This window comes from Acipenser ruthenus, chromosome 44, assembly GCF_902713425.1.
Source record: "Acipenser ruthenus chromosome 44, fAciRut3.2 maternal haplotype, whole genome shotgun sequence".
NCBI classification, from domain to species: domain Eukaryota; kingdom Metazoa; phylum Chordata; class Actinopteri; order Acipenseriformes; family Acipenseridae; genus Acipenser; species Acipenser ruthenus.
In genome coordinates, this window is record NC_081232.1 from 2,398,871 (window position 1) to 2,423,323 (window position 24,453).

General features: G+C 44.6%; 2 protein-coding genes across 3 annotated transcripts in view; one reads left to right on the forward strand and one right to left on the reverse strand.

Annotated features, from left to right (window-relative positions):
* The first annotated feature begins 5,655 nt into the window (after positions 1-5,655).
* Positions 5,656-22,516, forward strand: adprh (ADP-ribosylarginine hydrolase). 2 transcript variants are annotated; one of them, XM_033998209.3, is made up of 8 exons: positions 5,657-6,071; positions 9,799-10,013; positions 10,089-10,187; positions 10,345-10,450; positions 10,539-10,618; positions 11,974-12,157; positions 12,300-12,514; positions 21,541-22,516. In XM_033998209.3, the coding sequence occupies exons 1-8, from the start codon at positions 6,061-6,063 to the stop codon at positions 21,699-21,701; spliced, it is 1,071 nt and encodes a 356-aa protein (XP_033854100.3). In that variant the 5' UTR covers positions 5,657-6,060; the 3' UTR covers positions 21,702-22,516. The 2 variants fall into 2 exon arrangements, with proteins under 2 accessions (XP_033854099.3, XP_033854100.3); XM_033998208.3 differs by having other exon boundaries at positions 5,656-6,071; positions 9,799-10,187.
* A 583-nt stretch (positions 22,517-23,099) lies between these two features.
* LOC117399055 (dynein axonemal intermediate chain 4-like) overlaps positions 23,100-24,453 on the reverse strand; it is a 48,229-nt gene continuing 46,875 nt past the window's right edge. The window contains exon 11 of the mRNA XM_033998205.3: positions 23,100-24,080. Within this exon, the coding sequence (XP_033854096.3) occupies positions 23,859-24,080 (222 nt within the window). The 3' untranslated portion in view covers positions 23,100-23,858. The remainder of the gene's footprint in view (positions 24,081-24,453) is intronic.

The window sequence follows — 24,453 nt, forward strand, 5'->3', positions numbered from 1 at the left end:
CCCCACATTGTCTAGATGAAGACATTTCTGAGTCAACATAAACTCCTAGGTCTTTTTCATAGATTCCTTCTTCAATTTCAGTATCTCCCATATGATATTTATAATGCACATTTGTATTGCCTGCGTGCAGTACTTTACACTTTTCTCTATTAAATGTCATTTGCCATGTGTCTGCCCAGTTCTGAATGCTGTCTAGATCATTTTGAATGACCTTTGCTGCTGCTTGCCACTCTCCCTATTTTTATGTCATCTACAAATCTAACAAGTTTGCTTACTATACCAGAATCTAAATCATTAATGTAGATTAGGAATAGCAGAGGACCTAACACTGATCCCTGTGGTACACCACTGGTTACCTCGCTCCATTTTGAGGTTACAGAAAATAGAATTGGCTCGACATAATGTACTGGCAAAATACCACAGTTTTGGTCTTGTCTTTTAATTTCCTTCCTAGCTCTCTGAATTTGTTTTGCAGGGATCTTGGTCTGTCCCTTCCAATGTTGTTTGTATCGATGTGGACGACTACTACCGGGTCGTCTTCTGTTCGTTCTAGGAGCCTGTTCACATTCTCAGTGATGTGCTTGACAGAGGCTCCTGGAAGGCAGCACACTGTTATAGTAAGGGGGTCCAAACTGCGAACTGAACTTGCTGTGTTTCTCAATATGGAGTCCCCAACTATCATGACCTCCCTTCTTTTTGCTGCCTGGCCAGCACTGTTGATAGGGTCCTGGATGTTGTTCCTTTTGTTCTCTTGATGTTGGTTTTGGTCATCTAAATGTTGAAGTGGCTCAAATTTGTTGGGTGTTTGGATTTCTGGTGGTTCTGTTTGACGAAGTTTCTTTTTTTCCCTGCTTCTGCCTATCTGAACCCAGCTGTTTCGACTCTCTTCCATCTCCCTGGTGGCTTTCAGTCTGCTAGGGGTGCAGACTTCCATGAATTGTGGGTGTGTCAGCTCCTCAAGCTCCTGTTGCTGTCTCATTTCTTCCAGCTCCATTTCTAACAGACTTACTCGTTGAAGCAAGTCCTGGATCGTGAGGCACTTTACACAAACTTGGTTGAGCTCTGTTGGGTTTTCTCGGATTTCCCACATCATGCAATTGTCACAGATTACTGGCTTGAAGACCATGTTTTATTACTAATTTTATTTATTTATTTATTTTTTGGGGAAGTTCAGTTTAGCTTCGGCAGCTGTCAACCTGCTTCTAACTGCACTGTACTTGTCCACGACTGTACTTCTCCCACGCTGTCGCTTCCACACGCTGTCACTCTGAACACTGGCTGCCTTTTGTTTGTTTGTGTTTGTGCTGCGCGCTCCGCCCCTCCCCCGTGTCTCAGAACACCGCATAATTTGAATCAGCTGCTCTGAGTTTCAGCTTGTTATCAGAAAAATACACGCAGCTGTAAGGCTTTAAGATGCAATGTTTTCTGATTAAAGCAACTCCAGATTTAATTTAAAGATGTAATTCCTCTTTTCTGCTTCTAACTGCGTTGTACTTGTCCATGACTCTACTTCTCCCACGATGTCGCTTCCACACGACTGAAGGCGGAACTGATACTGGATGCCTGATAGAGGAAGGAGCCAGGTTGAGAGACAGTCTGAGATATGTGATAAAGGCCAGCAAGTGCTGAAGATTAAAGGCGCCTCCCCTTCTGACTGCGAAGGTGTCAGGGGCTCCTCCCCTTCTGGCAGCAGAGGCGGCAGGGGCTCATCCCCTTCTGGCTGCAGTGGGGGAACCAGCAGGCAGGCTCCCTTTGCCGGTGGCGGTGGAGACAGAGGCAGCTCCTGCTGCTCTGCTCCTACCATTGGAGGTAATGGAGGCGGGATCGGAGGATGGCATCCCAGCTGCTCTCCCTCATTGTGCCCGTGGCTGGTATCTCCCGCTTCTGGGGTCTCCCCTGGGGTACCTGGTCCTGGTATTGGGCCGACGTCCCCTGGTGGCAGCTGTTGCTGTTGCCGCCGCTTTTGCTGCTTTCTGCAGCTCTTCCTTCCCATCCTCACTCCACACGTATTAAAAAATGAAAAAAAAACAAAAAAAACTGCAGTACCCTCTTCTGCCTGAGTCCAGGAGGTGCTGCTGATCCCACTGCTGCCACCATGTGTGACAGGATGGCTGGGCGGTGACGTCAGGCCAGATGCAGGAAGTAAAAATACACTGACACCAGTACTGCAGATTTCAAACAAAAAGACGCTGCGCGCCATTTTATTTTTAAATAACAACAATAAATAAAAGGTTCAAACAAAAACACTTGCTCACAGAGCAAAAATAAAACAGTAAACAAAAATAATCACAAACACAAAATACTAAATAAACCATACAGGTCAGGCTGGGCAGTCGCTTTATATTTTATTTTAGTTTCGTTTTCTCTCTCCTCGCTCTCTCCACTCCTCTCATACACCCACCCCGAGGGTAGAGAGCTGCAGGCTTTTATGCAGGTGACCATCTCCCGAATTAGCAACAAATTAATCACTTAATTAATTCAGGAAATGGCCACCTACTGCACGAGGTTTTTATAATAGTGGATGGTGCTTCCCATCCACACTACCAAACAGTATGAAATAAAAACAAACAAACATTCGACTACGCCGCCACTAAACAAAACAATAACAAAACATACAGCACTCGCCGTCATTTACACAACAATATACAAATAAATAATACACCAGAAAACACGGCTTTCGTCGTCATTTAAATACAATAACTAAATCATAAAAAAATAACACAGGGGCAGAGGGGGAGACCCCGTTCTAAAAATAAACAAATACATTTAAATCAGCAGGGCTTACTACCGCCCTGCTACAGTATGATTGAAATTTTTTGTTCGGATAATGTAATACTCATACTGATAATGTAATAACACTCAAAACTGAGCACACAACTGCCACCCATTTACAATTTTTTTGATTATCTAATGTGCTACATGTGAAATGAGATGAATACATTGAATACATGTTGAGGATGCAACATTGAAAATGGATAATTGCAAAGCATACGACATGGTTTATTTAGATTTCCAGAAAGCTTTTGACAAAGTCCCGCTCCAGCCGGTCGCTCTGTTTAACTCAGCGCAAGGGGAGGTACTGACGTAGCTGCTTCCCCTTTGCACCCAGAAAACTCCTCCCTGCAGTCAACGCGTCGCAATGGTTTCTCCAATAGAGGGCTGCCCCGCAGCTGACTGCAATGGAGTCGTCCTGAGTACTTGCAACTACGTGCCCCTCCTAATATGATCACCTTCCGGTTTCCACCTACCCTCAAGGGGGCACATCTAGGAGGCAGCATACCTCCCCCCTTACACTTTCTGGTTGGGAGGGCCCTTTCTCTCTCTATCACACTCCCGCTTCCCAAAATCCTTTGCGACGACTATTTACACATGGGAGAGGCTTGCAGGCTTCTGGTGTTACGGCAGCAAAATACTGTCCATGTATCAGCTTTTTTTTAAAGAACAAAACTTCATCGGTGTGGTCGGCAAGATAATGCTAGCGGAATAGGCTTCATGTATTGGGCTGTGTTAACGCCATTCAAAAACAAAATAAACAATCAAATGGATTATTTGTTTAATTATTTGGATTATGTGTTTCACGTTTAAATGGTAATATTAGTAGCTGATCTCTTTAAAATCTGGCTTTTTGCACTTTAAAAAGCGCAAGCTGTGTAACTGTGCCTCCGAAACGAAAATCATTTCATGATGCAACGAAGCTGGAAACTATATTGATCGTTTGAAAAAAGCAGTAACGCAGTCATATCTGTCGTGAATATATGTTGTCAAAAAGCACTCTTTTGGCTTGTTCAGCAACCGTGCGCCAAAGCAAAATTGATTAAAAAAAAAAAAAACAACTTGAGGATCTGATGAACTTTTCGTTGCAGGATTAATTTTGAAATAAAGTTCAGTCTAAGATTTGGTGCACTTTAAAACGATTCATGTCAGATTGATTTTGAATAAAAGTTTAGCTTCAATTCAGGATTTTTGCTTTGTGTACTGCGTTTTAATTCTTTGTGGAATAGGATAAAGCAAAGGCAGAATACTGCATACATGAGACAAACAGGTACATGTAATTCTGCTGCTGTTCAAAATCTAATATCATTAACTTACTCCAGCAGTTTATCGTTCATTTTGATTGTCCTTACGAACCCCTCGATGCAACAAACAAAAGGCTTGGACCCCAACAGGTTCCTTATAGCGAGGGTGTTCTGTATAAAGAAAATAATGAGTTGTTATCATCTGCAGTAAATTAAGTAGCCTCTGTTAAGGGTTCAGCAGCACTAAGGCTAGACAGCTCAGATCTAGATTTATTTCTACTCTAGCATTTTCACAAATCTTTATTTTTTTGGAACAATTTGTATTTATTTTCCAATTTTTTGCATGTCCAATTGTTATTCAACATGGCTCACCGCTGCAACCCCTGAACTAATTTGGGAGAGACGAAGACGAGCACTCGTGTCCTCTGAAACGTGTGCTGTCAGCCGTCCACTTACAGCGTCGGAGGAACACGCACTTCTGAATTGTGTACAGGCTGGCCTGCTGATGCCCGGCAAGCCAACGGGTCGCTGGTGTCCGGTGAGCCAAGGACTCCCCAGCTGACCAAATTGCTATCCCTCCTGGGCAGCACTTGGCCAATTGTGCGGCGGCCCCTGGGAGCTCCCGTCCACATTCGGCAGTGGCACAGCTTGGACTTGAACCGGCAATCTCCAAGCTATAGGGCACATCCTGCACTCCGGGAGTGTCTTACTGGATGTGTCACTCAGGAGCCCCGCATTTACACAAATCTGACATCCTGTATGCTTAATTAGTTAAGAGCCTGACTTCTGCACACTGAAGCCAGGGACAATATGTTGTAGTGGTTAAAATCACATTTCTTCTAGTTTCAAATTTGTACTTTGGAGTGTTCGAAGTTATGGAAGAAACATTCTTACTTTATTGCATATGATATATAATTTGGCCTCATACATATTTAACACATGCATGTACAGTATTACTGATAACAAAAGTGTCTTACTAAAGCTAAGTATCAGAAACACCCAATCTGCAACTCTGCTTTGAGAAATGACAGGCTCCATTCCAGGATGATGCCAAAGCAGCTTGTGTTTAAAAAGACAGACAAAAAAATCACTCGTGCGAGACAAACAAAATGGAAATGTCCGCACAAAGTAAATAGTTATAATAATGGGTGATAATAAATAAGTGCAAAAATAGTGTGATAAATCAAATACACACAACAAATACCGTGTTACAAGTGCATGAAATAACCGTACAAAGCCATCTAAACACAAACGGCTTGTACACACACAGACCTTGATATTAAAAATCAAATCAAAATGTATTTATAGAGCACTTTTCATGGTAAGCCATCTCAAGGCGCTTAACAAAGAAGAAAAACATTCAAGCACAATAAAACATTAAAGTGCAATAAAAAACAGTAAAACAAGAGAATAAAACAAAACAATAAAACAGAACAAAACGTCAGGTTGAAAGTGTGAAAGACATATAATAGCATATACATTTTTTCTTAAATGATGCCCCTGTATGGGACTTATATGGGACGCTTTTATAAGGGTTAGTTCACCATGTTTTTTTTTGTTTTTTTTAAATATGCTTTGCTATGCTTTTATTTTGGGGAACTTGTATAATGGGGAGAGAGGAGAGGGGCGAGGGAGCAGTAACAGCTGCAGAGTTTGTAGCGTCCTGACACGGGGCCAAAGACACACAGCAGACGAGGCTGACTCACATTACAAGCAGCATTATGTTTGGCAGTGCGTGTTGAACTTGTCATGCCAATAAAGTATTTGAACTTGAGAGAGAGGTGGGAGAGATTGGTCAGTTATTTATTTATGAACCGTCCTTTAGCAATTCGCTGATTGTGCAAAACCGGGAGAAAGGGGGGAGGAGAGAGGAGACAGAGAGTCTGAGAAAGGCCGCGCTTGTGTTTTTCTCTGTTAGTGGTTTGTTTACTAGAAACTCGAACGCAGAGAAAAACGAACTGATTTTTTATTTAGTAAAATTAAAAAGCTGCTGACTTTACAAAACGCCGACTGAAAAACCTGCTGCGACGTCCCGAGAGCAGAGATGACGATTAAGTAAGTACGCAACATGGAAGAAAGAAATGCACTTTTGCAACTTTGAGCTGTACCTTGTACGTTTCGATACGATATATATATATATATATATATATATATATATATATATATATATATATATATTTAGATAACTAGTCATTTGTGTAAACGTGTCCCTAGTAAAAGCACAGCAAAGTGTAATATACAACAGTGAAAGCATGGTAAAGCATAGTGAAGCACAGAGAGGTGTGGTAAACCATATTAAAAAATAAAACATGGTAAACTAACCCTTATAAAAGTGTCCCAAGCTTAGCAAAGTGTAATAAAACACAGTGAAATCATATAATGGTATGGTGAAGCATTAAAAAACAAACAAAAAAAAACGTTATGGTAAATGCAAAGTGTAACCATGGGAAAAGCATGGGGGGAAACTGGAAAATTAAAGAGCAAACATATTGGGTCAATTGCAGCCTACCTCCACTTGATTGACTAAATTTAGTACATCTGCTAATCCTGATTGCAGCATCCCAGAGGTTAATGATCACAGGTGGATCCTCTGCTAAATCAGAATGAACAGGATCCTGATTGCAGCAGTGCACCAAATCAGATTTGTGATGATTCTGTTCAAGTGGATTAATTTAGTATTGAGAGGGATAAGACTAACCTAGTAAGAACATAAGAAAGTTTACAAACGAGAGGAGGTCATTCAGCCCATCTTGTTCGTTTGGTTGTTAGTAGCTTATTGATCTCAAAATCTCATCAAGCAGCTTCTTGAAGGATCCCAGGGTGTCAGCTTCAACAACATTACTGGGGAGTTGGTTCCAGACCCTCACAATTCTCTCTGTAAAAAAGTGCCTCCTATTTTCTGTTCTGAATGCCCCTTCATCTAACCCCTGGTCCTTGTTTCTTTTTTCAGTTCGAAAAAGTCCCCTGGGTCGACATTGTCAATACGTTTTAGAATTTTGAATGCTTGAATCAGATTGCCGCGTAGTCTTCTTTGTTCAATTCAATTCTTTTAGCCTGTCTGCATACGACATGCCTTTTAAACCCGGGATAATTCTGGTCGCCCTTCTTTGCACTCTTTCTAGAGCAGCAAGATCTTTTTTGTAGCAAGGTGACCAGAACTGAACACCATATTCTAGATGAGGTCTTACTAATGCATTGTAAAGTTTTAACATTACTTCCCTTGATTTAAATTCAACACTTTTCACAATATATCCTAGCATTTTGTTGGCCTTTTTTTTGTAGATATTTCTGAGTCAACATAAACTCCTAGATCTTTTTCATAGATTCTTTCTTGAATTTCAGTGTCTCCCATATGGTATTTATAATGCAAATTTGTATTGCCTGCATGCAGTACCTTACACTTTTCTATATTAAAATGTAGATTAGGAAGAACAGAGGACCCAGTACTGATCCCCGTGGTACACCACTCCTCTAATCAGTACTTTCTGTTTTCTACGTGATTATTTCTTAGCAGACGCCCTTATCCAGGGCAACTTACAATTGTTACAAGATATCACATTATTTTTACATACAATTACCCATTTATACAGTTGGGTTTTTACTGGAGCAATCTAGGTAAAGTACCTTGCTCAAGGGTACAGCAGCAGTGTCCCCCACCTGGGATTGAACCCACGACCCTCCGGTCAAGAGTCCAGAGCCCTAACCACTACTCCACACTGCTGCCCACTCCCTAATCCATGTGCATGCATTTCCTTGAATCCTTACTGCGTTCAGTTTGAGAATTAATCTTTTATGCAGGACTGTCAAAAGCTTTCTGGAGCTCTAAATAAACCATGTCATATGCTTTGCAATTATCCATTGTCAATGTTGCATCCTCAAAAAAATCAAGCAGGTTAGTTAGACACAATCTCCCTTTCCTAAAAAAATACTCAGGCTGCCTTCAGTAAAATTGTAAATAAATGGTTAAATGCATTCTTTTGTTTTGTGGTATCCATTACTGTACATCCAACCCAACTGAGCATGGGTAAAAGGGCCTCTGTATGGTCAATAGCGATCTGCTTATCAATAGGCCAAGAAACCGTGGACCTTTAATGGTGAACATCAGTGGGGCGAGTATGACCACATTATTGCACATCTCAATTTTGTATTTTTAATTGAAATGTTATTTTCTTTTTGCTTGTAGATTGCTAATCTCCTGTAAAATGAATCTGATTAAATCAGACTGTCTCAAACTGTCAGAACTAATGACTCGAACTGACTTGAGCCAGATAGGTGACTCGACTCATCTTGGGCAAAATCTGTGACTTGACTCGAGCTTGGCATGTCAAAGACTAGACTCGACTTGACTCGAGTCTTACTCCCCTGTGACTCGACACAGCAGCACAGTGCCCCTTAGTCTGGAAGTGGGTGATCTCCAATTAAAGGTTTTGAAAGCACCCCTCTTTGTGATAGGGGGAGTTAATTCATGATGTAAGCTGCACACAAATATGTGTCTGATTGGGATTGTAAGATGTGTTTTTCAATTTTGAGCCATAAATGTGTCTCCCCTCGTTTAATGGGAGAGACAATCTTTGAGATCCCTTTTGTTCCACACAATGATGCCCCGTGAGTCTCTGCCCCATTTGGTTTGGGCATTCTTTAGGGAGAGCAAGATTAATTCCCTGTAGCCTGTTGGACAGTGAGTACACAAATCTGCACTGTTCCAGCTTTCGTGGAGTATGATTATATCCAGATTATTGGTGCTATTTATAAAATCTGGAGTTTTTGTTTTACACCCAAATGCGGAACTGTACAAACACTGAATGTTTCAACTAGTTATTGAAAATCTCATTTTAACTGGTGATCATTTTCAATAAAATAAATCAGAAAATACTATGTGTGTGTGTGTGTGTATATATATATATATATATATATATATATATAGTGTGTGATTTAAATTAAGTTAGAATAGAAAATAGGAAAATCTAACAGCGAAATTAAATTAGCTTGCGGTAGCCGTTGTTCCTCAGTTCATGAGTTTGGTGCAGATGATGTTAAACAGTGTCCTGATCTCCCCCAGTTCCAAGCTGGCTGGGTGGGCTGCTCTGCACATTGCTGCTGTGTAACTGTCCCGCTGTGGCTGGGGGCCCCTGCTCTTGCTGGGGGCCCGGCCTGGCTGAGGGATGCTTGGCTGGGCTTCTGTGTATCGGACCTCTGTATGACAGGATGCCCCGAGGCACTGGTGGGCATTTTGGGGGATCCTTTTCTCTGGGTGGGGCTGGTAGGGTCCCGGCCCAGAGTGGCATCATTGAGAGCCTTGGCAAAGGTCATCATGCCCTCCTTATTGTGGTGCTCCTGGTTCTAGAGGTGGTGCTCCTGGATGGTGCGGTGGTGTGCCAGGTGCACCTTGGGCAGCAGGGCTATGCCTCAGGACACCTCTGCGTTGATGCCCTGGATGATGCATTGGGGTACGTCCACTCTGGCCAGCAGGGTGAAGATCATGATCTTGGAGCCAGGGAATGCCTGTGTTGCTCTGTCTGCCACCTGCTTCAGAGACTTTGCCATGTTGCCTCCCTGGAGCCCAAGTTGCTGGTGCCCGTGTGTGATGAGATACTTTGGGCTCCCAAGTTTCAGCTTTGACAGGATGTTTAGGGCACTTTCTGTGGTGGGACAGCATAGTTTGGTCACCCTCCTGCCTGGGAACGGCCGCCCCTCGTCCAGATATTTCCCATTGGAGTCTATCAAGATTACCACTGCACTGCTCACCTGGTGGTAATCTTCTCTCTCTCTCTCTTTCTCTCAGCCCCTCTCATTACCGTGCAGCCATGTTGCTAAGCGGAGCTGGCGACGCCCTCGGTTACCGGAACCAGCTGTGGGAGTACAACCAATCAGGGCCCTGCATTCACCAGGAGCTACAGGAAATGGGCGGGCTCAAGAACATTGTGGTGCAGCTCCCTGATTGGCCTGTCAGCGATGACACCGTGCTGCACCTAGCAACTGCGGAGGCCCTAGCAACAGGTAACTTGCTCCCAAGCGGTATTTTCGAAGTTTCTCCAAAACTCACTTTCTATTCCCTGTTTCCTCTTCCTGTAGGGAAGGAAGGTGAGGAGCTGCTGCAGGAAGTTGCTCTTCGCTATGTCGAGGCCATGAAAGACATGGAGGGGAGAAAACCGGGACCAACGAGCATTTTGGGTAACCTCTCTCTCTCTCTCTCTCTCTCTCTCTCTCTCTCTCTCTCTCTCTCTCTCTCTCTCTCTCTCTCTCTCTCTCTCTCTCTCTCTCTCTGCCTGTCTTTGTTTATAAGTTCTAATGCCTGTGTGTATATGTCTATCTCTCTCCTCCCTCTCAGGAACCTCTCAGCTCAGGCCGGGTGTGCCCGGTGGATACCGGATCCCGTTCAATACTGAAGCAACTGGCTGTGGAGCCGCAATGAGGGCCATGTGCATCGGGCTGAGGTGAGATCAGTAATTAATGTATTTCTGTTCCAGTGATTCTCATTGGCTGTGTCTCTGTTCTGAGTGATGCTCATTGGCTGTGTCTCAGGTATCCTCGGCCGGAGGAGCTCCCTGATTTAATCAGAGTTTCCATTGAGACAGGGAGAATGACTCACAACCACCCTACAGGTAAACCAATCAATAATCAATAATGAAAGAGATCCAGATGAGATCAATAGCCTATCAAATCAATAATAAATAACTTATCAATCAGTACTCAATAGCCAATTGTGGCAAAGTGGTTAACAGTGTGCAGGTGATCAATGAACATACAGACAATTATAATCCAGGTGCAAAGTTGTTTAAAGATTTGTATGTCCAGTGCCTGACGGCAAAACAAACAGTAAACAATAAATGATGGTAAGTAATACAGCCGTGTGTACTACTTAATTTGTAATCCCTGGGTTTGTCCCGAAATAATAGTCCCATTTATTATACACCCACACAAAACACATACACAAGTCCGGTTAGTGCGTGAATTAGTGCTCATGGTGCATATACAGTTTCTTTGTGATACAAGGGCAGTGCTGTTCTGGGTTTGTGTTGGCCTTTGGTGACAGCTCCGGAATGTGTTAGCCATCTAATAATAACAAGACACAATTAGACAAACAAACGAAACACTCACGATACGTGTACACAAATCCTCAGGTCCTTCCGGGTTCTTGTGCAATAACCAAAACGAAGGGACAGATCACGTCACTCCGTCCCCTATTTGTACCGTCAGTCATGACCCCTTGGTAAACGATTGCAGCCGCTCCTTCAATCCGCAGTTGCCACATCATTTCCCTTCCGGGTCGATGAGTTGATATACCGAAACTTCGCCCCTTTTCTAAATGATCGACTTCCTTTTAACCCTAGGAACGAAGCGTCAGGCCAAGCAGTCCAGGGTACTCTGTTCCCGTTACTTAGCGCCCTCACAGGTCGGGAGGGAGATTTACCACCAAGAATCATTGTCTTTGTCACACCAATCAATCAATAATGAATAACGTAACAATCAGTAATCAATGAGATCATGGTGAGATCAATAACATATCAATCAATAATCAATAGCCTATCAATAATCAACAACTTATCAAACAATAATCAATAATCAAATATCCAGGTGTGGTCAATAGCCGATCAATCAATAATCAATGAGAGATTAGATAAAGGGGCATTCAGAACAGAAAATGGGAGGCACTTTTTTACACAGAGAATTGTGAGGGTCTGGAACCAACTCCCCAGTAGTGTTGTTGAAGCTGACACCCTGGGATCCTTCAAGAAGCTGCTTGATGAGATTCTGGGATCAATAAGCTACTAACAACCAAACGAGCAAGATGGGCCGAATGGCCTCCTCTTGTTTGTAAACGTTCTTATGTTCTTATCTAAACAGGCAGGCAGGCAAGTCCTAATAAAGTGTCCATGCAGTGCATGAGTTTCAAAATCTGTTTTTTCTATCATTTTGGTTTGATTTCTCTGTGGTCACATTCTCTCTCCTTGATCAGGCTATCTGGGCTCGTTCGCTTCGGCCCTGTTCACTGCCTTCGCAGTGCAGCGACGTCCACTCCTCTCCTGGGGGGCGGGGCTCATGCGGGCGCTGCCGCTGGCGATGGAGTTCGTCCAATCAGCCGGCGTCGATGTGGAGGAGAATCTGAGAGAGTGGGGTTTCTTCACAGCCAAGTGGGAATGGTGAGAACTGGGAACCAGACTTGGGGTCAGTTCCAATTGTAATTGTGCAGTTTGTAATTCACTGCAATTCCAATGTAACTATAGTTGAACCAAGGCACTCCTGCGCAACTGTAATCCCTCCCCCCCCTCTATCCTCTCTCAGGTATCTCTCTGAAAGAGGTCTGGTGTCAGGGGAGGGGCCTGTGACTTGGCCTGACCCCTACGGCCCTTCAGAACGCGACTCAGCCTATCAGAGCTTCAGCCTGTCTGGCTGGGCGGGGCGTAGCGGGCACGATGCTCCAATGATAGCGCTGGATTCCCTGCTGGGGGCAGGGCCTGACTGGGAGGAGCTGTGCAACAGAGCCATGTTCCACGGAGGTATTGATTAGTTAATATTGCTTCTCGAATCGCAGTTATTGATCAAGCATAAGTGGTTATTGATATTCTATTGATGACTATTGATCATCTCAGTAATGGTTATTTGGTATTCAAAACTGATTGAGTACTGCTTTTGAATTGTTGATTACTAAATATTAATGACGAGTACCAGCTACTGATTAGGTAGTATTGGATTGAAACGCTTTATTACAGATTATTGATCATGCATTCTAATAATTGATTACTGACTATTTGATGAGGGATCAGTATTAGGTCTTCTGCTATTCCTAATCTACATTAATGATTTAGATTCTGGTATAGTAAGCAAACACGTTAAATTTGCAGACGACACAAAAATAGGAGGAGTGGCAAACACTGTTGCAGCAGCAAAGGTCATTCAAAATGATCTAGACAGCATTCAGAACTGGGCAGACACATGGCAAATGACATTTAATAGAGAAAAGTGTAAAGGCAATAAAATAAAAAATGTGCATTATTATTATTATTATTATTTATTTCTTAGCAGACGCCCTTATCCAGGGCGACTTACAATTGTTACAAGATATCACATTATTTTTACATACAATTACCCATTTTACAGTTGGGTTTTCACTGGAGCAATGTAGGTAAAGTACCTTGCTCAAGGGTACAGCAGCAGTGTCCCCTACCAGGGATTGAACGCACGACCCTCCGGTCAAGAGTCCAGGGCCCTAACCACTACTCCACACTATTATTATAAATATCATATGGGAGATACTGAAATTGAAGAAGGAAACTATGAAAAAGACCTAGGAGTTTATGTTGACTCAGAAATGTCTTCATCTAGACAATGTGGGGAAGCTATAAAAAAGGCCAACAAGATGCTCCGATATATTGTGAGAAGTGTTGAGTTTAAATCAAGGGAAGTAATGTTAAAACTTTACAATGCATTAGTAAGACCTCACCTAGAATATTGTGTTCAATTCTGGTCACCTTGTTACAAAAAGGATATTGCTGCTCTAGAAAGAGTGCAAAGAAGAGCAACCAGAATTATCCTGGGTTTAAAAGGCATGTCGTATGCAGACAGGCTAAAATAATTGAATCTGTTCAGTCTTGAACAAAGAAGACTACGCGGTGATCTGTTTCAAGCATTCAAAATCCTAAAAGGTATAGACAATGTCGACCCAGGGGACTTTTTTGACCTTAAAAAAAGAAACAAGGACCAAGGGTCACAAATGGAGATTAGATAAAGGGGCATTCAGAACAGAAAATAGGAGGCACTTTTTTACACAGAGAATTGTGAGGGTCTGGAACCAACTCCCCAGTAATGTTGTTGAAGCTTACACCCTGGGATCCTTCAAGAAGCTGCTTGATGAGATTCTGGGATCAATAAGCTACTAACAACCAAACGAGCAAGATGGGCTGAATGGCCTCCTCTCGTTTTGTAAACTTTCTTATGTTCTTGTGTTTCTTATTCCTTTCGTTGTGATTTCGTAAAAATATGTACCCATGTGCTTGTGAGAGATATTGGGGGTTCATATCAGCTGAACACTTGTTAGCTGATAATGATATACAAATGCTTAAGTGCAGAGGTGCTGGATTATTACACTCAGGGTTCATGCAACAGTGAGTACTGTTGTTTAAAAAAAAAAAGGTTAAAATGAACAGTTGCATTCAAAAAATGTAGAACAGCGAAAAACAAAAATAGACCATATTAGATCACCGACTAAACACAGGCAATCTATTAGTTATCTGTTAAATAATCTGAATATTCATTCACGTTAATTAAGACCTTATCAATATTATTTTTTTTAATGACGTGTATAAGATCAAGGAATTACAATGAACACACAAAACACCCTCAACCACAACAAAGTAGGTTAAAATATTGTAGCAGTTTATTAGATAATAATAATAAGGGTACAGAAAGGAAAACGTTATTATCATACCCCTGGTTCTCTGAAATAGAAATATTAACCCTCACTAATGGGTTGTTCCCCTTTAATAACCCAAGAACTGAAAAGCATTTTGCCAACAAACTCTCCGGAGAGTGCATGACGCAATGTGAGTTGCCCTGACAAAAGCACACTGCAGCCATTTGCAAATTCTCTTTTTACTTTTGAGTCTCCTGGCTCCGCATGGTTAATATTTCTATTTCAGAGAACCAGGGTTATGATAATAACCTAACGTTCTCTTTCAAGTACGAAATATTAACCATCACTAATGGGTAAGTATACCCAATTTGTCGTGAGGACAGGCGCAAGACTCTTATGAGCTAACCGCGCTAACAGTCCTACAAGGTGACAAGTTACTTGCTGATCAATCCTTAGTTGAGGGGACGGCCTCTGAGGCAGCCCTCAACACCCTTGATCCAAACCCAGGATACAGCGGATCCACGATGTTCATCCTGTAGAACCTCAAGAACGTGGGGGGGGGGGGGGTCGCCCACACCGCTGCATTGCATATGTCCATGACAGATGCACCCTGGAACTTCGCCCAGAAGTGGCCTGCCCTCTAGTGGAATGGCCAGTGATCTTCTCCAGCGGGGGCAACTTCGCAAGTTGATATGCCATCTTCACGGTCTCTGTTAGCCACCTAGACAGGCGCTGTTTAGACAGAGCCTGGCCTTGGGACTGAGAACCGTAGCAAACAAAGAGTTGCTCCGACTGGCGCCAACCTTTTGTCCTCTCCACATAATACGCCAGCGCTCTGACAGGGCATAGCGTGTGGAGCATTCTGTCTCTGTCGGACTGGAAAGGAGGGTGAAAGGAGGGTGAAAAGCCTCCAACTCCACCGACTGATTGATATGGAAAGCCAAAATATTCTTCGGCAAAAACGCAGGGTTGGTCCGGAGTGTCACTCGTGACCGCCCCATCGCAAAATATAAACAGGCTTTGGTGACAGATAGTGCCTGCAGCTCACTTACTCGCTTAGCAGAAGTGACTGCCACCAAAAAAGCTGTCTTAAAAGACAAAAGCTTTAGCTCTGCGGAATGCATGGGCTCAAAAGGTGGTTTGGTCAGTGCATTCAGCACGACATTCAACCGTCAGTGAGGAGCAACGTCCATCCAAGGAGGACAGAGTCTCTTAGCCCCCTTCAAAAACTGTCCCGCCAGGAAATGTGCTCCTGGGGAGTCTATTTTCACATGGCAAGCTGAAATAGCTGCCAGGTAGACTTTGAGTAGAAGGGCTCTTCCCATCATCCAGCAGGTCTTGCAAAAACTGCAAGATCACTGCCATCGGGCATGTTGTGTGATCCTCTCCCTTCGACAGACACCATGTCTGAAAAACGCCCCACTTGAGGCATACTGGGAACGAGTGGAGGCAGCCCTAGCGTTCTGTAGGGTGTCAATCACCCTATTAGACAAACCCAGATGGCTCAAATGGAGCCGCTCAGGGGCCAAACCCAGAGCTGTAGGCTCGATGGGTCGTGTTGCCACAGACCGCCCTGCACCTGGCTGAGCAGGTCGCGGCGACTGGGCATCTGCCAAGGCTGTCCGCACAGGAGCTGTATCAGTGAGGCAAAACAGGCTCTCTTGGGCCAGTGAGGTGCTACTAGTAGGACTGTGGCCCTGTCCTGTCTGATCTTCTCCAGACACAGCGGTAGCAAGGCTATTGGCGCAAACGCATATAGTGGACGTGCTGGCCACTGGTGAGCGAATGCGTCAACCCCTAGACACCCTTCGTCTCTTCTTATGGAGAACCACAGGGTGAAATGTGTCGACTCCCGGGAGGCAAAGAGGTCGATCTCTGCTCTCCCAAACCGTTCCCATGTGAGGCTCACAACCTCGGGATGGAGTCTCCAATCTGAGCCGTCCGGAACCTGCCTCGAGAGGAGGTCTACGGCAATGTTCACCACTCCGGGTAGGTGTACCGCTCGGAGTGAGAGGAGGTGAGTGTGAACCCAGACCATAACCCTGGTGACCACCCTGTTGAGACTGGGTGATCTTGTACCACCCTGGTGGTTGATGTAAGCCACCACTGTCGTGTTGTCCGTCCGGACAAGCATGTGTCTCTGCCTGATCTCCTCTAGAAAGAACTGAAGGGTGACAAATACTGCTTGCAGTTCTAGAAGATTTATGTGTTGGCCCCGCCACGGAGGCCGTCACACCCCTTGTGCACCTCGACTGTTCCACACTCCGCTCCAACCGTGGTTGCAGGCGTCGGTGGTAACGACTTCTCTTCCTGTGACCGCTCCCAGCCTGATGCCTAGGCGTAGGTGGGTCGGTTGTTTCCACCAAGAGAGAGTCTGGAGACAATATCTGGACACTGTCACCAAACGGTTGCGGTTCAGCATTGGGTGAGGGACCATCCTGTTGAACCAGACCTGGAGGGGCCGCATATGCAGGAGGCCCAGGGGAAGGGATTGAGAGGCTGTTGCCATCAGGCCCAGATGCTTCTGGAATGTCACCACTGGTAAAGCTCTGCCTAACTGGAATAGGCCTAAGCAGGCTGATATGCTTGACACCCTGTCGTCCGACAGCGCTGCTGTCATGGACTGGGAGTCCAGACTCAGACCCAAGTAGAGCTCTACTTGAGCTGGCGTTAGTTGACTTTTCGCATGATTCACCTTCAGACCTAGTCTGGATAGGTGATCGGTGACAAGTTCACATGTGTTGCTGCGCCTGACCTGGCGACTCCGCACAAATGAGCCAGTTGTCCAGGTAGTTTAGAACTCTGATACCCTTCAGTGTCAGAGTGGCCAGGATAGCGTCCATGCATTTCGTGAAAACGCGTGGCGCCAGGGATAGGCTGAACGGCAGTACACAAAACTCGTAGCGAACTGAAGATACTTCTGGTGCCCTGGTTTTATGGGAATGTGGAAGTAGGCGTCCTGCAAGTCCACTGTCGTGAACCAGTCACTCGGCCTGATGAACTGCGACAGCTGTCGTAAGGTCAACATCTTGAACCGCCTGCGGCTCAGATACAGGTTGACCTGTCTGAGATCGAGGATCGGTAAGATGCGAATAGCCTGCTTCTGCAGGAGGGTTTTTAGCTCCTGAGCCAGTGAGTCGTTGGCTTGGGGGTCCTTGACCAGCGTATGGACCACACCCCGAAAGGGGGGTGGTCCATGGCTGAATTGTAAGGAGTACCCCCGACGTATAGTGGTGAGCACCCACAAATCACGGGTGCACTGGCCCCAGTACTCTAGATGGGCTTTGGAGTAGGGGCCCTGGGCCTGTGGCAACAAATTCCTAGGGCTGTTGCTTCGGTTTAGGCGCCTGCGGTTTCTTATCAGGCGCATTGCACTGGAACCGCCTTTGCCTACCGCGCCCTCGGCCTGACCTACCAGCGGCTGCTGGAGAGTCCCGTGGACCGCCCTGAGGCTGCCATTGTGGCCGAGGCGGTGGTCTCTGATACCACTGCTTCTTAGGTGGTGGTGCCGGCTTAGGGGCAAGGTCACTGAAAGCCTTTGTTGCTTCCCTTGCTGCTTTGGACCGAAGCAACAAGTCATCCACTGCTGACGGCGCGCAGCAACCAATGCTGCCATACTCTGCCCAGTTGCTTGGCTCAGAAGCTTAGGTAGCCGTAGCAACATTTGGGAGATCAGCCGCAGCTCCTCTGTCTGATCGAGGGTAAGTCCCCCCTCAGCAGTGGAGCTCCAAATGTGGCTCTGATAAGCCACCAAACATGTATCGTAGTTGCCCAACCGGGCAACGAAGGCATCAGCGGAGTAAGCCTTCTTTAGAAGGACCTCCGTAACACGACATTGCTTGTTCAGACAAGCTGCATCTTTGGACAGCAATGCAAGATTCGCTGGCTGTGCCAAGGCTGGAATAGTTGACCCGACAGAGGGAAACTGGACCAAACCCATTTTATCCCCCTCGTGAACCCTATAGGTCGTACCCGACCGAGGAACTGCAGGGGCTGTGGCCGGGTGTTGCCACGATGTGGTCAGTTCCTGCCAAAAATCCGAGTGGATGGGCGGGGCCCCAGAGGGTATCTCCTTACGCTCGTCATAAACAGAGCACCTCTCAACTGTCGTGCTCGGCCATGGCACCCTAAGTCCGTCATTGGCTCGGCGCATCAGGGGTATGAGCTCCCTAGGCAAGGGAATCAGGCAGCAAGTCCAACGCTGGATCCTCTGAGAAACTCCTCACGCTCCTCAGCTCCTTCTGAAGCGAGGACAGAGAGAGTGTCCTCCAGGTGCTCGCATCACAACAGGTGCTTGCACCACAGCAGGTGCCTGCACTGGCAGAGACCGCTCCTGCAACAACTGGGTCAAAGTTGACTGCTGTTGCTGGAACATCTCACACATATACCGCCAGCGGTCCGATGATCGGGACCTGTGCCTTCTCTCCTTACTCCTCGGGGAAGGAGAAGAAGCAGGAGAGGAAGAGTATGAGGAGGAAGAAGAGGGACTCCTCCACCTGTGCTTCCTGGAGGCTGACTCTTTGGAGCCACGTGACTTGGCACCGCGCTCAGCGGAGCGAGGCCTCTGGCTAAGCTCCTTGGAATGGCTGGAATGGCGCTCCCTGGAGCAGCGCTCTCCAGAACTGCCCTCCCTAGAGCGCCCTCTGCTGCTACCAGCTGCCTCCATAGGAGGTAACTGTGCCGGGGTAATGGAGCTATCACTCGACTGGCGCATAAGCCTGGACCGTAGTGATCGCTTGCTGAAAACAGCGCACTGCGCACAAAAGGCTCTGCGTGTTCCTGACCTAAGCAGCGCACACATCTTTCGTGGCCATCAGCTGCCAGCAGCTTCGCGCCACTGTCAATGCAACTGTGAAACATAGTAGTGTAGGTACCGAGACGTTGGTATCAACAGACTTGACTAAAAACTAGTCTGGGTACCCAATGTAAAGTATTACCTACAGGTAGCTTGGTACTGAACCTGGTACTGAGCGTTTGTTCTAGGTACTGAGGGAGTTGGTACTGACAGACTCAGTATAACTAGTCTGGGTACCAATAATAATATTACTGGTATGAAGTCTAACCAGTTAGCCTGGTACCGAACCTGGTACCGAACATCAGTTCTGGGTACCGTTGGTATCAACAGACCTGGTATGAACCAGTCTGGGTACCAAATACAAATACCTACCGTCGGTACTGAAGGGTAGCGAAAAACGCGGTAGCGTCAGTACCGAAGCGTATGCAAATGCGGTACTGAGACGCGGTACTGTCTCAATATAGAGTTAATAACTCAAAGGCTGCGTCAACTCTGGTACCAAGGTACAAAGAAGAAAAAACGCAAACCTTGCGCTAATGCACAACAGCAGCAGCCAGCAATCCCACAAAAAGCAGGAGATCTCACGAAGAGATGCACGCTAGCTAACTGTACAGTCAAGAAGACTGTGTAACTGTGGAATGAGCAGTACGAGTACTACACTCAGGAAGAACAAGAACATAAGAAAGTTTACAAACGAGAGGAGGCCATTCGGCCCATCTTGCTCGTTTGGTTGTTAGTAGCTTATTGATCCCAGAATCTCATCAAGCAGCTTCTTGAAGGATCCCAGGGTGTCAGCTTCAACAACATTACTGGCGAGTTGGTTCCAGACCCTCACAATTCTCTGTGTAAAAAAGTGCCTCCTATTTTCTGTTCTGAATGCCCCTTTATCTAATCTCCATTTGTGACCCCTGGTCCTTGTTTCTTTTTTCAGGTCAGAAAAGTCCCCTGGGTCGACATTGTCTCTACCTTTTAGGATTTTGAATGTTTGAATCAGATCACCGCGTAGTCTTCTTTGTTCAAGACTGAATAGATTCAATTCTTTTAGCCTGTCTGCATACGGCATGCCTTTTAAACCAGGGATAATTCTGGCTGCTCTTCTTTGCACTCGTTCTAGAGCAGCAATATCCTTTTTGTAACGAGGTGTCCAGAACTGAACACAATATTCTAGGTGAGGTCTTACTAATGCATTGTAAAGTTTTAACATTACTTCCCTTGATTTAAATTCAACACTTCTCACAATATATCTGAGCATCTTGTTGGCCTTTTTTTATAGCTTCCCCACATTGTCTAGATGAAGACATTTCTGAGTCAACATAAACTCCTAGGTCTTTTTCATAGTTCCCTTCTTCAATTTCAGTATCTCCCATATGATATTTATAATGCACATTTTTATTGCCTGCATGCAATACTTTACACTTTTCTCTATTAAATTTCATTTGCCATGTGTCTGCCCAGTTCTGAATGCTGTCTAGATCATTTTGAATGACCTTTGCTGCTGCAACAGTGTTTGTTTTGTATTTGTATTTTTGTGTCGTCTGCAAATTTAACAAGTTTGCTTACTATACCAGAATCTAAATCATTAATGTAGATTAGGAATAGCAGAGGACCTAACACTGATCCCTGTGGTACACCACTGGTTACCTCGCTCCATTTTGAGGTTTCTCCTCTAATCAGTACTTTCTGTTTTCTACATGTTAACCACTCCCTAATCCATGTGCATGCATTTCCTTGAATCCCTACTGCGTTCAGTTTGAGAATTAATCTTTAATGCTGCATACTGCTGAGCAACTATTGTCAACACGTCTTTCCGATGTAAATGGAATGAAAAGAAAATACGGCTGACAAACAAAAAAAGTTACACATGCAATGTGCAGACCAACAAACTGCTGGCTCTTGGTGATTACCAAACCCACATGTCCAAAATGGCTGAAAAAATAAGTCAGTTCCCTCCTTTCCCTGTCTCTCTTCTTTTTTTTTTTTTAAACTCCCGGTAACTAACAGGAAGTTCTGCCCCCTCCAACAAAGGGTAGCTAACAGGGACAAGTGCAAAGAGCCTTAGGAAAATTATTACCATAATACCCCTAATAGCTGGGCGGTAATAAAAATGAATTAGGTTCACTGCCTAGCAGGGTTTAGGAAAACTAGGCACAAGTTATGGAGCTGAATTTTTGGATTGCCTGGCCAGGCATTCTGCCAGTGAATTAAGCTATGGCAGGTGAAGTGCTTATTGCTTCACTTTGGGTGGTTTGTGCCACAGCCTTATGGCTATTGATCCTCTATTAGGGGTTATCGATCCTATATTGTGGTTAAACATTCAGGAAAACAATGGAAAGTTTTAACACTGAAATTGATTACCGATTTACCCCCCCCCCCCGCAGGAGACAGTGACTCGACGGGGGTGATCGCAGGCTGCTGCTGGGGTCTCCTGCATGGGTTCGAAGGGGTCCCTGAGGGAAACTACTGCACCCTGGAATACAGCAGCAGAATGGAGGCCGTCGCCAAGCAGCTACACAAACTGGCAGGCTGGCAGGAGCAGTGAGCCGGGGTCAATTCAACCTGCCTCCCCCCCTCTCTCTCTCTCATATTATATATTGTGAGAAAGTGTAGTTTTGGGGAGCAAAGGATTACACCTGCCAGAAGGTCACAGGCTGAAAGCCTTAATTTGTTTAATTGTATTATTGTTTTATTATTAATTATCCTCTGCACCTGGCTATCGTTGTAAATTTGAGCCGGGTGTAGGGTATTTAAAAGAAAGCAGCCAGTCTCTTTGGGGCTGCTGCTGTGTGAGTAAGTCCGACTGTGACTGTGACTGTGCAGCCGTAGAAAGGTAGTGTAAAACCTTTTCTAAATTGTGAAAAACTATGTGTTTTTGTTTGTTTTGTTTTGTAGCCGGTAAACAGCTTTGCTGTCCAGCAATAGTTAGGTTCCTGACTTGTGTTTAGTCAGCGCCCCAAAACGGAGTTAGATTTTGTTTTTGTTTTGTTTATTTTCTTTATTAAAAATAGCACCTACGCGCTTCAAACTCCAGTTTTGTGTCCTGGGTCAATTTTTAAAGGGGCAGTGAACCACGGAGAGGAAGCTTCGGTGCACTGTATATATATATACAGACGTGCTCAAATTTGTTGGTACCCTTACAGCTCATTGAAATAATGCTTCATTCCTCCTGAAAAGTGATGAAATTAAAAGCTATTTTATCATGTGTACTTGCATGCCTTTGGTATGTCATAGAATAAAGCAAAGAAGCTGTGAAAATAGATGAATTATTGCTTATTCTACAAAGATATTCTAAAATGGCCTGGACACATTTGTTGGTACCGCTTAGAAAAGATAATAAATAATTGGATTATAGTGATATTTCAAACTAATTAGTTTCTTTAATTAGTATCACACATGTCTCCAATCTTGTAATCAGTCATTCAGCCTATTTAAATGGAAAAAAGTAGTCACTGTGCTGTTTGGTATCATTGTGTGCACCACACTGAACATGGACCAGAGAAAGCAAAGGAGAGAGTTGTCTGAGGAGATCAGAAAGAAAATAATAGACAAGCATGGTAAAGGTAAAGGCTACAAGACCATCTCCAAGCAGCCTGGTGTTCCTGTGACAACAGTTGCAAATATTATTAAGAAGTTTAAGGTCCATGGAACTGTAGCCAACCTCCCTGGGTGCGGCCGTAAGAGGAAAATCGACCCCAGATTGAACAGAAGGATAGTGCGAATGGTAGAAAAAGAACCAAGGATAACTGACAAAGAGATACAAGCTGAACTCCAAGGTGAAGGTACGTCAGTTTCTGATCGCACCATCTGTCGCTTTTTGAGCGAATGTGGGCTCCATGGAAGCTGGCTCTTTGAGCTAAAATATATATATATATATATATATATATATATATATATATATATATATATATATATATATATAAAATAACACTCACACCACAAATAATTGGCAGTAAAAACCAAAGTTTATTTCCACAAAATTCACTCGAAATTTAATAAAGAATAAAAACCTTAACCCCAAACCCAGGGCGTGTAGTCTATCAATTAAAACCAAAAAGGACAGAATTTTTCTTTTTTTTTTTTTACAAACAAATTGAGCACATACATATTACATTTACAGAAAGCTGTCATAAACCTCTTAGAGAACAGTATGCTGGACGTTGTAGTGTTTTATTTAAGTTCACTCTCTATATATGTACTGTTTAATTTAAAACATACATTATATAACTAGTGAGCAATTTTTTTCATTTGGGCTCATCCAGTGATTACGGGAAACACACGATACCCAAACAGCGTGAGCGTGAGCTAATAGCTCACTGACATTAACGAAGTAGGATAGCCCCCTCCCCACACAAAGCAACACAAAACTTTAGAACTGTGGCAGGCAAAATTGCTCACCAGAGATTGCATGGGGTAGTGTGAGATAAATGAGAATGTAATGCCCAGCCTCTGGGTTTATGTAGCATCCCACCCCTCGGATCGGCATTCAATTCTCATATCGCACACTACCCCTGCAGTATTCTAGCTCTATCTATCTATATATAAATTGCTATTGTATTTGAGATTTGTTTTGAGAAATACCATTTGTATAATTTATTGTTTGTCATGTTTTTATAAAACAATTATTTAAATAAAACAAATAAAATGATAACAGAATTTGTGTGTCTCAGGTCGGAGCAGTGTATTGTGGGAGACGTAGTCCTCAGAACAGTGCAGCATGGGAGCTGTACTCTCTCAGTGGGAGCAGTGCATCCTGGGAGCGGTAGTTCTCTCTGTCTGAGTAATGTGTTGTGGGAGCTGTAGTTCTCTCCAGCAGGTAGACACAGTCTCGGGAGCTGGCTGCTATCAGCCCCTCACACTGCCCAGCGGAGCAAACAGCAGTGCTGTACACCCCACCCGGGAGATCAACCAGCCTGCCCAGGGACTGAGAGAGGAGAGAGAGAGGAGAGGAGGGGATTAAATCAGACTTCTGTACCGTGACTGTTAGAGAGAGGGGTGGGACAGAAGCACACCAAACAATGGCTGTCGAGCTGAGCTGAGACGATTTCCGCTGTTCCTCGCAGTTCAAAACAGAGCCTTCAAAATACTGGCTCCATCTGAAACAGAGTGACCCAGACTCCTGCCATTACAAATCACTAAAAAGACAGGAGATAACCCCCAACAAGGACCCCCTCAGTCAGCTGGCTCTGAGCCACACAGACATCACTGGGCTTCAGACCAGCAGAGGGAACAGACAAGCTCCTCAGCTCAGGAGAAGTGTCTACCAGCTACACAGCACATTGGACAAACCAAACTGA

Bases quoted from the DNA above. Each gene is read 5' to 3' on its own strand.
- adprh (XM_033998208.3), top strand. The intron at 10,188-10,344 runs GTAACCTCTCTC...CCTCCCTCTCAG, and splicing joins GGGACCAACGAGCATTTTGG to GAACCTCTCAGCTCAGGCCG. The intron at 10,451-10,538 runs GTGAGATCAGTA...GCTGTGTCTCAG, and splicing joins GCCATGTGCATCGGGCTGAG to GTATCCTCGGCCGGAGGAGC.